This window comes from Ursus maritimus, unplaced genomic scaffold, assembly GCF_017311325.1.
Source record: "Ursus maritimus isolate PB19 unplaced genomic scaffold, ASM1731132v1 scaffold_19, whole genome shotgun sequence".
In the NCBI taxonomy this organism is placed as follows: domain Eukaryota; kingdom Metazoa; phylum Chordata; class Mammalia; order Carnivora; family Ursidae; genus Ursus; species Ursus maritimus.
Genome location: NW_024424341.1, coordinates 22038142 through 22055555, shown reverse-complemented (window position 1 = coordinate 22055555; position 17414 = coordinate 22038142). Strand labels below are relative to the sequence as shown.

At 45.7% G+C, this 17414-nt stretch overlaps 1 protein-coding gene across 1 annotated transcript in view; it reads left to right on the top strand.

Annotated features, from left to right (window-relative positions):
• The window catches only part of CMTM4 (CKLF like MARVEL transmembrane domain containing 4), a 65031-nt gene continuing 47617 nt past the window's right edge, over positions 1–17414 (top strand). The window contains exon 1 of the mRNA XM_040633401.1: positions 1–186. Coding sequence (XP_040489335.1) covers positions 1–186 — 186 coding nt within the window. The remainder of the gene's footprint in view (positions 187–17414) is intronic.

The window sequence follows — 17414 nt, the reverse complement described above, 5'->3', positions numbered from 1 at the left end:
ATGCGGAGCGGCGAGGAGCTGGACGGCTTCGAGGGCGAGGCCTCGAGCACCTCCATGATCTCGGGCGCCAGCAGCCCGTACCAGCCCACCACCGAGCCGGTGAGCCAGCGCCGCGGGCTGGCCGGCCTGCGCTGCGACCCCGACTACCTGCGCGGCACCTTCGGCTGCCTCAAGGTCGCCCAAGTGGTAGGTGCCGGGCGGGGCCCCAGGTGCGGGCGGGCGGCCTAGCCGGGGAGCCTTCCCTCCCCGCTCCCACTTCGGGGGCGCAGGCCTGGCTGGCAGCCGCCGCGCACTCGCCTCCCGGGGCCGGACCCTCAGCTCCTCGCGCCCTCTCTTCCTCGCGGCGTCCTGGGCCGCCCTCCCACCTTCCCTGGGGACCCTGCCCTCTCCAGTCCTGCCGCCTCAGCTGTGCGCCTCCTACCTGAACACCTGCCCTCCGGGCCTACCTGTTCACTCCCGCCTTCGCCGTCGCGAGCCTTTTTCATTATTGGGCTTGGTGGTCAGCGAAGCCCGGCGTGGAAGTCATGCAGTGCCCTGGGTGACTACTGGTCACAGCAATTCGTGGCAGGTTTTCGGGGCCCGCACAACCTCCGCCTCCCCTGAAGGCTCTTCTCTGTGTCTGCTTCCACCACTGAGGACTGTGGCTTGGTTTCCTCCTCCGCAGCTAGCAGGGTGCAGGGCATACGGTAGACACTCGGTAAATGTTTGTTGAATGGAGGCATGTAGCCTGGATGCAGTGGGGGTGCCCAGATCTGCCCCCCAAGCTCTCCAGTTTATACCGCAGAGGTTTGATTCCCCCTAATTAACCTAGAAGACCCAACCAGCATCCATGAATCCTGCGCCCCAGCACGGTGGTTGGCATTGCCCAAGTGGTACCCAGAGTTAAATCACTCGAGGAGGGCAGCCAGTTCTGGAGGCAACAGAAAAGAGAACTTTCTGTCAGACTTGTCGATAGTAGAGCTCGTTTCTCAGAATTCTTATTTTCAGCTTCCAAGGTATTCAGGGCAGGGGCCTGCCAGCTCTGCCCCTCGTTTATGGTTTTGTAACAGGCCTCTCTGGGCAGTTGCTTAGCTCTCTTGTGGACAAGGCATGCTCCAGTTCAGAAAAAAAATGTGTCCCCATATTCCCTGTCACAGGTAGGCCTTCCTCTGAGGCCCGGCAGCAAAACTTTATAGCCTTCTCAGCCAGAGAAGCCATTTGCATGGAGCTGCAATGTATGTACATTTTGTTTCTTCCAAACGCTGGGCTTATGCTTACTTGAGTACATAGATAAACATCCGTTGGGAATAATATAAAATATGGACACCCTTTAAATAAAGGTCTCAGTGTTTGTAAATTGCAGAATCATAGACTATTTTCACTCTCCCCGGCTTGTTCTGCTGATTGCCAGGGGAAATTTTTAAAGGGCTCTAAAGAAAAACAAATGGAATAGGTTATTCCTATCTAGAATTTTAAACTGACCTTATCCGGTAAGCTGGAATGTTCTCAAGGATGTGTTGGTTCTGTAGTTAGACATTGCTGTTAGCAAAGAGAATGGAGGGGGTGGGGCAGGGAGGAGGGTGGTGTATACTGCCTTTAAAAAGAGGCAGCTAGCCAATGTTTGAGCACAGCACAGATAATGAGAAATGAGTAAAAAAGAGCAGGGCGTGAACTTGGACCCAGGTGGAGAATAGGGCCTTGTTAAGTACTTCGCTTTGTTTATTCTGTGGACTTTCAAAAAGAGACCTTGCCACTCAAAGGATCTGGTAAAAGAATGAAAATCAGTAGTTTGTATAAAGTGCTAATTGCCATCTCACTGCTGGAATTTTGTCACCTGAGGCCAGAAATGAAAGCCGGTGGTATTTGTCATCACCTTTGGTCAGGTGCTGTTTTGTTGTAGAAATTTGCTTTTCATCTGGAAAAACTTGGGGGCCCACCCCTAAAATTTCGCGTAACTCTGCCATTTTGTCTAATGTTTGAATTTAAGCAGCAAGAGGATGTGTGGGTGAGTGAAAGAAAGGGGCCTGCTTGAAGGGTATGGCAACTTGAAACAGTCTTCGATGTACTTGGCTTCTCAGTCTTGATAGCAAGTCAGGGTTTTTTTAGGGGGGGGAACCCCCACAAAGCTCCTAGAAATTGGACTCTAGCTTTAAATAAGAAGTCATTATGAAGATATTTTTAAGATGTTACAAAGTTCAGAATCCCATCAGGAAATAATGGATGTTATAATTCTTATATTAGAGCTTATATTAAGGTTAATGTATTGTTTTTGAGAAAAATCTGACTTTTCTTTTTTTCTTTTTTAATGTTTTTTTTAATTAGATTATGTTAGTCACCATACAGTACATCCCCGGTTTCCGATGTAAGGCTCGATGATTCATTAGTTGCGTATAACGCCCAGTGCACCATGCAATACGTGCCCTCCTCACTACCCATCACCGACCGGTCTATCCCATTCCCCCACCCCCCTCCCCTCTGAGGCCCTCAGTTTGTTTCCCAGAGTCCATAGTCTCTCATGTTTCATTCCCCCTTCTGATTACCCCCCCTTTCTTTATCCCTTTCTTCCCCTACCGATCTTCCTAGTTCTTATGTTCCATAGATGAGAGAAATCATATGATAATTGTCTTTCTCTGCTTGACTTATTTCACTTAGCATTATCTCCTCCAGTGCCGTCCATGTTGCAGCAAATGTTGAGAATTTGTTCTTTCTGATAGCTGAGTAATATTCCATTGTATATATGGACCACAACTTCTTAATTCAGTCATCTGTTGAAGGGCATCTCGGCTCCTTCCACAATTTAGCTATTGTGGACAATGCTGCTATGAACATTGGGGTGCATAAAAATCTGACTTTTCATTTTAGTTTTTAATGGACGCTTTTTGTGGTTTGTGGCCTCTTGCAACCTGTAGCGATCCTTGCTACTCCCAGTGTGGTCCATAGAACAGCAGCATTGCCAGCCTCGGAGAGCTTGTTGGAAATGCAGAATCAGAGAGCTTACCCTAGACCTTCTGAATCATAATTTGCAGTTTAACAGGATTCCCCTGGTGACTCACATGCACATTCAAGTTTCAGACTTAACCTTTTTTCTTTTTTAAGATTTTATTTATTTATTTGAGAGAAAAAGTGAGCAAGAGAGAGGGAGACAGCATGAGCCGGCAGAGAGGGAGGGGAGAAGCAGAAGCAGACTCCTTACTGAGCAGGAACCAGAGGTGGGCCTGGATCCCAGAACCCTGGGATCAAGACCTGAGCAAAGGCAGACACTTAACTGACAGCCACTCCCTGAGTTTACTTTTCTTTTTCTTTCTTTCTTCCTTTCTTTTCTTTCTTCCTTTCCTTTTTCCTTTTTCCTCTTTCCTCTTTCTCTTTTCCTTTCCTTTCCTTTTTCCTTTTTCCTTTTTCCTTTCTCCTTTCTCCTTTCTCAGAGAGAGACAGCCAGTGAGAAAGGGAACACAAGCAGGGGGAGTGGGAGAGGAAGAAGGAGGCTCCCAGCAGAGCAGGAAGCCCGATGCGGGGCTTGATCCCAGGACTCTGGGATTACGCCCTGAGCCAAAGGCAGACGCTTGACGACTGAGCCACCCAGGCGTCCCTGAATTTACTTTTCTATATCATTTTATTTTATTTTTTGTTTTTTTAAATATTTTATTTATTCATTTATTCATCCATTCAAGTGGAGTGAGAGCACAAGCAGGGGGAGTGGCAGAGGGAGAGGGTGAAGGAGGCTCCCCACTGAGCAGGGAGCCCACTGCAGGCCTGGATCCTGGGATCACACCCTGAGCCGAAGGCAGACGCTTAACTGACTGAGCCACCCAGGTGCCCCTCTATATCATTTTAATATTAAAGCCTCACACAGGTGCTAGCAGTCAGTTCTTTTTCGGAACCATGAATACTCAACCTCAAGGCCCAGGTTTTTCTGTAAAAGGAGCCTGTGCCTCCTAAAAAGATTAAGAGAATGAGGTGATGTAGAAATTAGCATCTAGCTTAGTCAGTGTGTGATAAAGATAGATATCATTGTTGCTAATTATTATTTCCTGTCTTTAAAGAAACTTTAAAACCTCTGCCCTCCCCACTCATGCTCATGCTCTCTCTCTCTCTCAAATAAATAACATCTTTACTTAAAAAAAAAAAAAAAAAAAGAACTGAAATGCTGACTCTCTTGGCACTTTTGAGATGACCCATCCCCTCCTTGAGAGGAGTGGACAGATCTGTTGGGTGAGGGGCAGGACCCCACACAGAAACTGCACACCTGCACAACGGCCACTGAGAAATTGAAACCCTTCTGAGTCTCTTAAGCATGCAAAAGTCACCCCAGCCATCACCAGGCTGGCCAAAAACCACAGAAATGTCCTTGGACTCAAGGTCGCCTGCTCTGTGCAGCTCAGAATGACGTGTTCAGGAGGCAGTAAAGAGCGCACTCGGAAACCAGACTGCTGCAGGGTTCCAATCCCAGCACTACCGCCCAGCAGCCATGTGACCTTGAATGAGTCACAACCTGTGCCCCTCAATTTCCTCATCCATAAAATGGGGGTAACAGCAGTAGAGTATTCTCTCACTAAACAATGCCTGCTCTTGTTATTATTCAGAAAGTCTTGGTGGGTCCAGGACCTGTCTTCTGACCCTGTCCTCAATTACGGTATAAATGACAGTATGCCTTCCCCAACCAACCCCGCCCCCAACCCAAGAGCAAAACTCTGCTCTCACCCAAGCCGATGAAAAAAAAGAAAAAGGCCTACATTAACTATTTCATTAAATGATTTTTGGGAGCTAAAAACCAATAAGCAGTCACAGAATCGACATTCGCAAGAAAGAAGGAAATATTTAAATCAATAGTTTAAGCTAAGTCTTTTTCCACACACAAAAAGTACATTTTTATTGTTTTATATAACCGCGAGACATTTTCCCCAACTAAGAGATAGGTTTAAGTTTCATTTTTAAAAATTTAATCTATAGGGGCGCCTGCATGGCTCGGTTGGGTAAGCATTTGCCTTCGGTCCCTGGGGGCCTGGCATTGAACCCCACATCGTTTGGCTCCCTGCCCAGCGGGGAGTCTGCTTCTCCCTCTGTCCCTTCCCCTGCTCATGCTTGCACACACACTCTCTTTCTGAAATAAATAAATAAATAAAACCTTTAAAAAAATCTAATCTATGAAAATACACTGATCAATTTTCATATTTCAGATTAGTTTTACTATCAAAAACATTCCATTAAAAATATCAGTTCACTTTTTTCTTTTTAAGATTCTATTTGTTTATTTATTTGAGAGAGAGAGAGAGGGCATGAGCACTGGGGGTGGGAGGGAGAAGCAGACTCCCCGCTGAGCGGGGAGCCTGACATGGGGCTCAATCCCAGGACCCTGGGATCATGACCTGAGCCGAAGGCAGACGCTTAACTGAGCAACTAGGTATTTCAGTTCTAAAAAGCCCTCTCAGGAAGCTCTTTTGCCTCGGATCCTTTTAAGCCTCTCCCATGCCTGATCGACTTTCTGACACTGCATTGCCGTTATTTTAGAACTTTTTATAATCAAGTTGGGTGATATGAGGTGTTTAAGTTCAGATTTTAGTTCTGCTGATCTTGAAATCTCTTAACCCTATCCTTAACCCTTGCTTCCTCGATAGTGTAATGTGGTTAGTAATGACCTAGCATTTTAGGAATTGTGAGAACTAAGAAGTCAATGTCTGATAGGTGCTTTCTTAGGTAATTCAAAGGCAAATGTGAGTATTTACATTTCAGGGTTGAGTAATAACATATCTTTTACTTGATGGAAACCTTGTCAGCTTTTTATTTCAAGCTAGCTGGGCACAGCCCCTCGCCATTCCTGCTCTGTGAGGCGATGTGACAGGGCCTGTGGGTGAAGTAGTGGGTTTCACTGCATTGGATTCTCAGATCTACCTTAAAGTGGCTCCTTGTTAAAACAGTCTCATTTTTCACTTAGGAAATTATTGTTATCTTTGGAAGTTGTCTTCCTGGCTAAAGACTTAAAATCAAATTAATTCTAACAGAAAAGCAAAGTTAAAACCACTCTTAACTTTTATGGTGTTCAAAATAGTAAAATTATCATCCCAGACCTCAGGAAAGTGTAAGTACAGATCCATTTTATAAAGCCAGACAAAGACAGTTCAAGAAAAGAATTCTACAAACCAGTGGTTCTCATGAACACAGACTCAGAAATCCTCCACAAAATACTAGGAAATCAAATCCAGCGATATTATGTAAAAAGAATAGTACACCACCACCAGTTGTGATTTATCCCAGGTATAAAAGACTGCTTCAGTTTTCCAAAGTCAATAGATGTAATCCACCATATGAACAGCTTAAATTACAAAAAACACATGATTATGTCAATGGCTGCAGAAAAAAAACATTTCACAGAATTCAACATTCATTCATGATAAATGCTGCCCACCAACTAGGAAGAGAAGGGAACTTCCTCAACCCAAAAAAGGTCATCTACCAAAAATCTACAGCTAACATAATTAGTGGTGAAAATTAAAGTTTTCCCCCTAAGGTGGGGAACAAAGCAATGATCTCTACTCTCAGCGCTGATACTCAGCATTGTACTGGTATGGCTAACCAGTGCAGGAAAAATAAATGGAAGGTATACAGATCGGAAAGAAAGAATAACTGTCCCTGTTTGCAAATGGCATGATTGTCTGTGTAGACAATCCATGGGAATCTCTAGATAAAGCTCCTAGAACTAGTAAGTGAGTTAGCACAGTTATAAAATACAAGGTCAACGCACAAAAATCAGTATTTCTATAGCCTAGCAATAAAAGCAATAAATCTTAGAAACAGGAAAAAACAAACAAAGAAACCCTGACAGTTACAATAGCTCTGAAAGGAATGGAATACTTAAGTATAAATCTAATGAAATATGTACAGGATCTGCACACTGAAAATTACAAAACGCTGAAGAAGGAAATTAAAGACACCTTAAATAAGTGGACAGATAAACTATGTTCATGGTTTAGAAGACTCAGTATAGGTTTAATATTCTCCAAAAATTGTAGGTTTAACACAATCCCAAATTACTTGCAAGATTTTTTTAGATAGAGGGGCGCCTGGGTGGCTCAATTGTTAAGCGTCTGCCTTCAGCTCAGGTCGTGATCCCAGGGTCCTGGGATTGAGCCTCAGCTCAGGGGGAAACCTGCTTCTCCCTCACACTCCCCCTGCTTGTGTTCCCTCTCTTGCTGTCTCTGTCAAATAAATAAGTAAAATCTTTAAAAAAAAGATTTTTTTAGATGGGGACAAACTGATTCTAAAGTTTTGGGGTTTTTTAAAGGATTTTATTTTTTTAAGTAATCTCTACACCCAGTGTGGGGCTCAAACCCACAGCCTTGAAATCAAGAGTAGGATACTCTACTGACTGAGCCAGCCAGGTGCCCCTGATTGTGAAGTTTATATGGAAAGTCAAATTAGCCAGGCAAAGGGATGGTAAAGGTTGGTGGGAGAGTATTCAGGGGACAGGGAACAACATAACATCAAGTCACTTTGTTTAGGGTTGTGTGTGTGTGTGTATGGGAAGATGGGACAGGTTCTGAGAATATGAGTTGCTTGGCCAGTTTCTTGTTTATTTCACGCCACAAGCAGGTCTCTTCACTTACAAATTGGGTCTCATGATAGTACTACCTGTACTGATGAGGCTAGCGTACAAAATCCCGAGCAAAGTGCCTCACATACAATGTGTTACAAACCCGTTGGCCCTATAGAATATCTCTAAAATGACACAAGTTGGGAAACTGGTGGTTGAGGGCCAGAGTGGAAGGGAGACTTAGTTTTACTCTATGACTTCTTATACTTTTTGAATGGTATGCCACATGCAAATATCGTCTATTCAAAAATTACTAAAACGTTTGCTGTTATTAGCTCTCCCTTAACATGCATTAGCCAGAAAGCCAATATACTGACCATAACCTTTGACTTACTTTGACTTATTTTGTAATTTGGAGGCCCTTGGGGAGAATGATTTAGACAACACAGAACTCTTTATTTATTTATTTATTTTTAAAGATTTTATTTATTTATGTGACAGAGAGACAGCGAGAGAACACAGCAGGGGGAGTGGGAGAGGAAGAAGCAGGCTCCCAGCGGAGGAGCCTGATGCGGGACTCGATCCTGGAATGCCACGATCACGCCCTGAGCCGAAGGCAGACGCTTTAACGACTGCGCTACCCAGGCGCCCCAGAACTCTTTATTTTTTTATTCATTCATTCATTCATTCATTCATTCATTCATTCATTCATTTGACAGAGAGAGAGAGACAGCCAGCTAGAGAGGGAACACAAATAGGGGAAGTGGGAGAGGAGGAAGCAGGCTCCCAGCAGGGAGCTCGATGCAGGCTGGATCCCAGGACTCTGGGATCAGGCCCTGAGCAGAAGGCAGACGCTTAACAACTGAGCCACCCAGGTGCCCCAGACAACACAGAACTCTTGAAGAAACTTAAAGCTTAAACATTCTTTCAGTAGCTTTTCCTGTTAAAAAAAAAAAAAAAAAAAAAAAAAAGCATTCTGCATGATAGCAGACATTTGATTTATTTAATGTATTTGCTAAAGGGAACATTTCTTTTTGAGAGGAATTTGCCCTCATTCTATTAGTTAAAGCATTATATGGGGTTGTAATGTGCTGTAGCGTGGTGGCTATCACTGATAATCCCGTATTGCATATTTGAAAGTTGTAAGGGTGTAGATCTTAAGAGTTTTCATCACAGGAAAAGAAACTGTATAGCTGTGGATGATAACACATATTAACTAGTTATTGTGGTAATCATTTCCCAATATAAGCAAATAAGGAATCATGTTGTACACCTGAAACTAATAAATTGTTAAATGTCAATTATATCTCCGTTTAAAAAAATTGTGACATATAGGAAATGAGGAAAAAAAGAAACTTCAGTATGACAGAGCAAATGAAAGGATGTTTGGAGTTTATCTCTTTCAGAGGCTCAGTAGGATCATGGTTTCCAGTTTTTTGCTATCAAGAAGAATGCTTGGTAAATGTCCCGCACTCTTCTTTTGATTTGTTACTATTTTTTGTTACATTTTAAGGAATGCTTTTTACTAGATCAGAGGGCAGTATCATTAAATTTTTGAGCATTAAAAAAATTATGGACTTGGTCAGCATTTCTCTACCATATGCCTGAAAGTCTCCGCTTTTTCCAGTTCTCCATTGTGCTTACCCTCCAGTCCTTACCAGTGGGGAACGGTGATCTCAGTAAGGCCTTCCGGCTTCTCCAGAGTCACAGGGCAGAACCAGTTCTTCCTTGACAGCCCGGGAGGAGGGCCGTTTTTCATCGTTGGAAAGCGGTAAGAGCCTTTCCCAGGTCAGGGCACTTCAGAGGGTGCTTAGAGGGGTCAGATGGGGCGTGTATGTGCGCTCCCAAGCCACGATGCTTCTCCCTCCGGGTAAAATGGATGCCTACTTGGGTGCCCAAGAGAGGGATCCTTCCAGCCCAGAGGGAGTTCTGGCGATACCTGAGCTGCGGCACATTTGGGGTCCCCTCCACAAAGGGCTGAGCTCTGGGTGGCAGCTGAGGCTGGTTGTTTTGTACGGTGGTCCTGCTGGCTCCGTGAGCTCCTGCAGTGACCTGGGAAAGCCAGCATTCTGGCCTCCACCCGCAGCTGCTGTCACTGCCTCTGTCTCCTCGTTGCTGGAGGTAGCTTCAGATCCTTTTGTAGGATCATGTCCGGTTTCTGTGGAAAACCAAGTTGTTTGTTAGAGAATAGAGTTGTAGTCGAAGGCCCGTGACTGTGATCACAGATTCTGAATTTCCCAGATGGTCCCAATGTGCTGTGCTGGCTCATCAGATGATACACAAGTGCCTCTGAAGTTTAAAAAAAAAATGATACTACTTTAAATTATGAAATATTCCAAGCGTTGAAATGATAGTGATTCACGTAACAAGTACCCATGTACTGACAATGTGTCCTGATACTGTTGTTTGGAAAATAAGGTTATCCCAGGGGGGCCAGGCTGTGTGTGCGCGCACGAGAAGTGAAAAGCAGGGCGAGATGAGCCGGGGTTTGGATTTGTTAGCGAGGTGGGACTTCAGAGAGCCCAGGAGGAAGAAGCATAGACCGGGAGAGGTAGAGAATGAGAGAACAAGGCACCCCCAGACAAAGGGATGGCCTCGGCATCTTGCGTGGTGGCGGAAAGCCAATTTAAACTTTCAAAGGCTCTGTTCAAAGTGGTCCAGGGCTGGGAGCAGGCCTGCAGCTGGCCGGGGAAGGGACAGATGAGTGGAAGGGTACAGAATTTAGAAAGCAACACCTCCTTTGGGAAATCTTGCTTTGTTTTTAAGCAGTTTAACTTCTTGATGGGGAAGATTTTTGTGTGAAAAATTCTCACTCTAAGTGGGGTCCAGTGTTCATCTCAGCGCCTCTCGTGTGTGGTCTTGTCTCCAGACATTAGATGGTGGGGTCTGTCACTGGTTTTCAGAGGGGGGGTACCCCGGGAGCCCTAGAGTTTATTAATGTAGAAATGGGAGATTGAGAGACTGTGGGGCTAGGGACTAATTATATTTCAAAGAGACTAATATAACTGCATTAAATAGTACCCAGGCCAATTTCTTTTTTGGCTGAAATTTTACGGTACTGATGATTTTATGTTGATCGGAAGCTTTGATTGACATTTAGAGTAACATACTCCTGCCTCAGAGTCTTTGCATTAGAGATGTATTCTTGCGTCCTCCGCTCCCTGCCCTCTTCCCAAAAAATGTCACTTGGCTCTGTTCTTCAGCACTTTGTTCTTCTCTTCGGCTCAACAGAGACCTTCCCTGACCACCCTGTGTAAAGTAGGACACCCCCCATCCCTACTCTTGATCCCCTCTCCCCGCGTAATTTTTCTTCGTAGCTTTTACCACCCGACCAGAACTCAACTCTGTGAGAGCAGAGGTGTCGTGTGTTAAGTTTCTCGCTCTGTCCCCAGGGTCTAAAACAGTGCCTGGCACATAGTGAGACACTGGTCAGCCAGTTGAACACGCATATCTGTTTAATAAAAGAGAGAAAAACAAGGGAGTATTGCTTAAGGTAGTTTGTAAAGTCAAACTATTTGAAAACATAGGATCTGTAAGGGAAAAATAACCTTTATTTGTGTCCTTATAAATAAGCTTCTGGACTCGGTTCTGAATGGAAAATACTGGGGAGAAAAGTATGGAAACAAAATGCCACTGTAATTCTTTTTTCTTTTTTTAAACTGTGAGTTTTAAAAGGGTATCTACTGCTACTAGGAAACAGAAGCTTTTGCTTAGAAGGCAGATTTTTGTACAAGGAGGGGAAACCGTAAGAGACCTCGCCAAGCCTCTTGCTTAGGGATGTATAAGACGAAAACCAGGGATTCTCTGATTATTATCGAAGTTGTCTGCTTTCTGAGAGAGAGGATCGCTCAGGATCTGCCAAGCCAGCATCTCTTCAGAGCCCTCAGAGCAGACACTTCACGTGTGTAAAGAAAAAGTCTCAACTAAGCTTGAGGCTGAGGGTCCTCATGGTTGTCGTTATAAAGCTCTGATGAAAATAAAATAGCAGTTCCAGGGGGCCCTGGAAAGGGAGGCCTCGATCGTCTGGAGGCTGGAGGGGGCTGGAGGAAATACTGAAACCCAGCATGTTGTCTCTGAGCATTTCAAATGATTGGTTAAATTTGGGAATTATATGGGTTAATAAACACTTAAAATGTTTAGAGTTCAATCAGATGTGGATAGCTTTGGATGGCTTCTTTCTTCCCACTACAATTTGATGACTGGCGCAGTGGAAGCCTTCATTTTTGTGGTTTCCCATTTATTCCAGCACAGCTATGAAAAACAGTTTAAGGCTAAAAGATTTTTGTGCCAAAAAAACCCACAAAAAACCTCACACACACACACACACACACACTCACACACACACACACACACTCACACACCCCAAGCCCCAGGAACAACGGCTGTCCCAGCGGTAGTTGCTCTTTAGCTTGCCTGCTTTGTCTCAGCCATGTTCGGTCCAAACCCTGTACACGTGTATACTGTAAGAGTTGGCTGAGTGACTTCAGAGTTAGATCAAGATCGGTAGCTAAATGGTAAAAGTTCTTTTTTTTTTTTTTTTTTTTCGGTGGGAGTCTGCTTGAAACTCCCTCTTAATGATTTTTTATTATATTATGTTAGTCACCATACAGTACATCCCCGGTTTCCAGTGTAAGGCTCAATGATTCATTAGTTCTGTATAACACCCAGTGCACCATGCAATACGTGCCCTCTTTACTACCCATCACCGGTCTATCCCATTCCCCCGCCCCCCTCCCCTCTGAAGTCCTCAGTTTGTTTCTCATAGTTAAATGGTAAAAGTTCTAACGTAGTCTCCCCTTAAAAAAAAACAACCTGTACCCGTATGTGCTTGAAACCCTCGTCTGGGTCAGCTGTTACACATAAACAGGACAAAAGTCCTTGCCTCGGATGGGCTCACAGTCGGCTTGGGAGTGAGGGTTTGGTGTGGAGTGGAAAAGCACACAAACTGTTCTTATCACCAGCGGCAAGGGCACTCTCCTGGAAGCCGGGGACAGCTCGGCAAGGAAGCCCTTGTGGGAAAGGGGCGCCTCGCGAGTTGAGTGTTGAATGGCCAGGGGCTGGCATAAGGTGTGGTGTGTCCTGTGGAGGAGAAGTATAACAGGTGCTGGGAGCTGGGGGCCATCCCAGCAAAGGGGGGCAGGTAAGCAGGAAGGGTGAGCCCAGGCAGAGGTATGGAAGGGGAGGAGGACCCAGGTTGGAAAGGGCCCGACTGGTTAGGCCAATGAATTTGGATTTTCTGAAAGAGATGGGGAGCATTTGGAGCTGAGGCTGCTTGCGATGTGGGTAGTACTAATTGAGATGTATGTAGGTATAACATACATGCTAGATTTTGAAGCTGAGGAAAAGAAAATGTGAAATATCTCAATTTTTTATAGTAATCACATGTTGAAATAATACTTTGGATATAACTGGGTAAATATACTAGGAAAATTCTACCTGTTTCTTTTTACTTTTTAAAAATCTGTCTCTTAAAAAATGTAAAATCACTTACGTGGTTCTCATATTTCTCTTGGCTGTCGCCGGGTTAGAGGGGGTGAGGGGTGGTTTTGAGGTGGATGAGATGAGAACACCCCGGGTGATAGGAGACGTTGAGTAATTCAGGTGAGAAATGAAGCCCAGTTGATCTTTCAGCAGTGGGAGTGGAAAGGATGTGACAAGTGGGATTTATAAGTAGGTGCCAGTTATGTTTTATTATAGTCCTTGTTTTGATTTCATTTTATATTCATTTCATTCTCAGTGAGAATACTATCGAAGCTAACATTTACTGCGCATTTACTGTGTGCCTGATGGCTGAGTGTTACACGTGTGATGTTCTCTCATTTAATGCCCACAGCAGCCCTACGAGGCAGGTGCTTTACAGATGAGAAAACAGGCTTTCTGATACCACTAACTGGCCCGCGGTCCCCACGGTTATGAGGTGGGGAGCTAAGCAGCCAACCTTCAGAGACCACACCCCGAACCCCCCTCATGCGTGTTTCTACAACCACTAGGCAGGTTTTGAGCCTTGTTCCAACATCATTCGTCCTTCCCATCCTATAGGGATTTAGTCCATTTCTGTTTCCCCTCTTCGGTCAGCACGTGCCTGGTAGGTCTGCCAGCCTTGAGAGCCCTTCCGGCTCCCATTTCTTCCACAGCGAAGGGGTCACATCTGTGAGAGGCTGGAGAGGTGCTGGTTTCATTATAAAGGGGAGCCTCTCAGTTCTTCTCTTTTAGCTCCTTGGATGGCCGCTGAAATTTAAGAATTCCTAAGATCAGAGCCAGAGAAAGGTACGAGGAAGCTGGAGACCGCTTGCTGGTGGAAGAGAGGTAGAGAGGTCAAAATTGAGGCTAGATTGTCCTCCTGTTCGCCAGAGCCAGCCCTTGAGAGTTTTGGGGTTCCAAGAATTGTTGACCTCTGGAACCTGTTTTTCCCTTCGTAGAACACCTACCACACAATATTGGCATCCGTTTGGACCTTAGCTTGTTTATGGGTCTTAAAAGATAATTTTTAAAGGATAAAATCACAAGTCTTGTACAAATATAAAAAATTTTATTAATAAACGAGGGAACCAGTAAGATTCAACCTATAAGATTACAACCCGTTCAAAGGAAAATTTGAGTTTGCACACACATACACACATACCATGAAATGAATTTTAAATAGATGTGACTTTGGCTTTAAGGGGGATCACCTGTCTCTCCACCAGACCATTAATTTACTTGTCTGTTTGCACTGCGTATCAGTTTTGTACAGCTTAATGGAGTTGCAGAATATCTCAAAGGCCACAGAAGGCACAAATCCCATAGGATCAGATAACTTGGAAAGTTACGTTCTAACAAGGCCCGTTCTTGCATTGAAGATACTCGATAACCCACTGGGTCCATTTCAGAATCTTTCCCAATGTATTCTGACACGTGGGATAGCTGGAGAGAGGCCTGTGGGGGCTGGATTTTTATCTACCTCATGCACGTTAGGCCCCCCAGTTTCGTTTGTCCCTTTCGTTTGTCCTCTGCTCCTCCAGCTGCGCTGTTGGTCGCCGAAGAGCAGCGGTCATGGCTTTCTGGACCCCACTCTGGATTTCTCCGTCGTTCTCTCATTTTTCCCTGGTCGCTTTCCTTCACAGAAATAGATCTTGATCACCTACACTCAGGGCCATGCCCTTCCGTCCTCAGCCTGGTCTTCAGGGGCCTGAGTCAGGCCGGAAGGACAAGGAATACGGGTAGGAGGGTCACCTGCCGCCACAGGGTTGGCATGAGGTTGAGTGGAAAGGGGCTGAGAGAAGCACTTGGCGAGTGCTGGCTGTTACCCTTCGTGCCGACGGGCCCTGGCTCATCCGGCCAGGTGCTAGTTGAGTCACTCTCCCATTTCAGGTTCCCTGGACCTAGATCTGCCGCCTCACCCTGGCTGGAAGCTCCTTGTTCTCCCACAGTAACACACTGATCCTGCAAGGGCACTCCGGCCCCCTGCCCAGCCGGAAGGTACCCCAGCAGGGAGTGGGCTGGCGTCAGGCTGGGTTCTGTATCCTTTTCCCTGTCTCCTTTCTCCTACCCCTCTTCCTACCCTTCCATGCCCATCTCCTACCCCTCTTCCTATCCTTCCATGCCCATCACGGGTTTTCCTTGTCCTGGTTGGTGTCCTGTGATGTCCTGTGATGGGACACCAGCTTACACTACGTGTGTCCCTCCCTCCCTCCCTCCCTCCCTCCCTTCCTTCCTCTCTCTCTCTCTCTCTCTCTTTCTTCTTTCTTTTTAAAGATTTATTTATTTGAGCGAGAGAGAGAGAGAGTGCACGAGTGGGAGGGGCAGAGGGAGAGAGAATCTCAAGCAGACTCCATGAGCTGAGCACGAGGCCAGTGTGGGGCTTAATCTCATCACCCTGAGATCACGACCTGAGCTGAAACCAAGAGTCGGTCACTTAACCAACTGCAACAGTAAACTTCTTAATACTTAACACACAGATCATTATTAGACCTTCCAGATACAGGATTTAGCCAGATAGGTTCAGCAATGTTATTGTCCTAGAGGAACAAAGAAAGTCTTCATCATCCTGCTGTAAATCTCCGTTGTCCAGAGCTACTTTGTACAGTTGGGCAGGTTGTGTGCTGCACAGTAGGTCTAACTGAGAGGGTGAGGGGAGCTGAGATCTAGCCCGCACCCTGTGCTTGCTACGGCGCATGTCCTGGCCCTGGGCAGTGTCCACCGTGAGGAAGGGTTGCCTCTTCCAGTTCATCAGCCCCCGTGTGTGTACGTATGCACCATTTTTAATTTGCTGTCCTCTTACCAAGCCAGGCCCCCTGCCGGCCTGGGATCTGTTTCTGATTGGCGCAAAGATACTGTATGCTGCAGCTTATGTCTTCGTTATTTAATTGGGAAACATACTTGAGACATGGCTTAGCTGTGATATTAAGCTAGATAGAAAAGTGTATTTTTAAATAAGACCAAATAAAGCAAAAAATGTAAACTTGAAATTTAATTTTCCAGATAGAGTATTTTACACAGATTTATTTTGAATTAATAAGCACGCGCATGTGCGGGGCCTCCCACCATCCTGGGTGGTCCTCTGTGAGGTATGCGGATGATGATGTGTTTAATACCACACGACTGAATGAAGACAGATAGAAAAGTAATTTGCTGACTCATTTTGACAAGAGCTCCCATGTCGTTGAAATTAAAAGCTTTCAGTCCCGCCCAGAGCATCTGTCAAACAGTTGATGACGTGTGATGGGGTAGTAGGGGTTGGTGCAGATAACCGGATACAACTTCCCCTCTAGGAGTTCTGTTCCAGTGTGTGCACGGAGCTGCCTGTGGGACCGGCTGGGCGGGCCGCTCCTGAGGCTGAGCCCGTCCCTGCAGTGCTGGTCAGCTCTCAGTTGCCAGGAACAGACACATGGGTTCTTCTGGGTTTGCTGCAGGACAGGTGAGCCAGGCCTTGGAGGGAACCCTGGGAGGACCAAGCAGCAGGGCCTCATGAATCTTGGGGGTTTTACTTGAGCTGAGTATATGGGACTCAGTGTTTCTTTCTAGCTGCCCAGTCAAGGGCATCCCGTGGCTCCTGGGTCACAAAGGGCCCATGTCCTCCCTTCATAGACTGGACTGTGGACTAATCTCATCTGAAAGAGGACTGGGTTCTGCCTAGATTCACATTGGCCCCATTCTAACCTGAGACTGCCAGGTGCTTCATCCTCTGCTGCCTGGGGTGCTTGCGGACAGGTGTCTGTCCCTGGGGCTTTTATCTCGCAGGGGCTTATGGCGGAGGACTGACTTGGCCTGAGAGCTTGGGGCAAAAACTTGGTGGGTCCCAGGGGCCATGACCCCACTGTGGAGGGCAGCATCTGGCACTGTGTCCACATAGCCAAGGACCTGAAAGAATTCTAGGAGCAAGTCTGGTCAAGGACCCTAGAGGAAGTTGAATACCGTGGAAAAGGAAGATAGTTTTCCTAATAAAAATGAACGCTCTGCTTGGTTGCTTCCAAGAAGAGAAAACTGGCTGAAGCAAATACTGTTTTCAAGTGAGTAGACTGCAAGGAAGAGTGTGTTAAAAACCTTGCCGCCTCACTTGTTTGCAGTGGGAACACTGTCTCGGGCTGTAAGGAACGCCGTGGTAGGAGGCCCTGTGGAACAAACCACGTTTCGCTGTTCAATGGCTGCACATAGTGCAGGACGACATTCCGACTCCGCAGGGTGTACGTGTAGGTATTTTCTGTAAATGACAGCGTAACCCAGAAAGCAGCTCTTACAGGTCAGAAGATTCGTGAAAGAACATTTAGGAAAGTTGCAGTCGTGTTGTTTTCCATTAGAGATACGTCTGTATGTATTATAAATATATTCTGATAGGTTATTTATTTATTTTTAAGTAAACTCCACACCCACCATGGGACTTGAACTCATGACCCTGAGATCAAGAGTCGCATGTTCTAGCAACTGAGCCAGC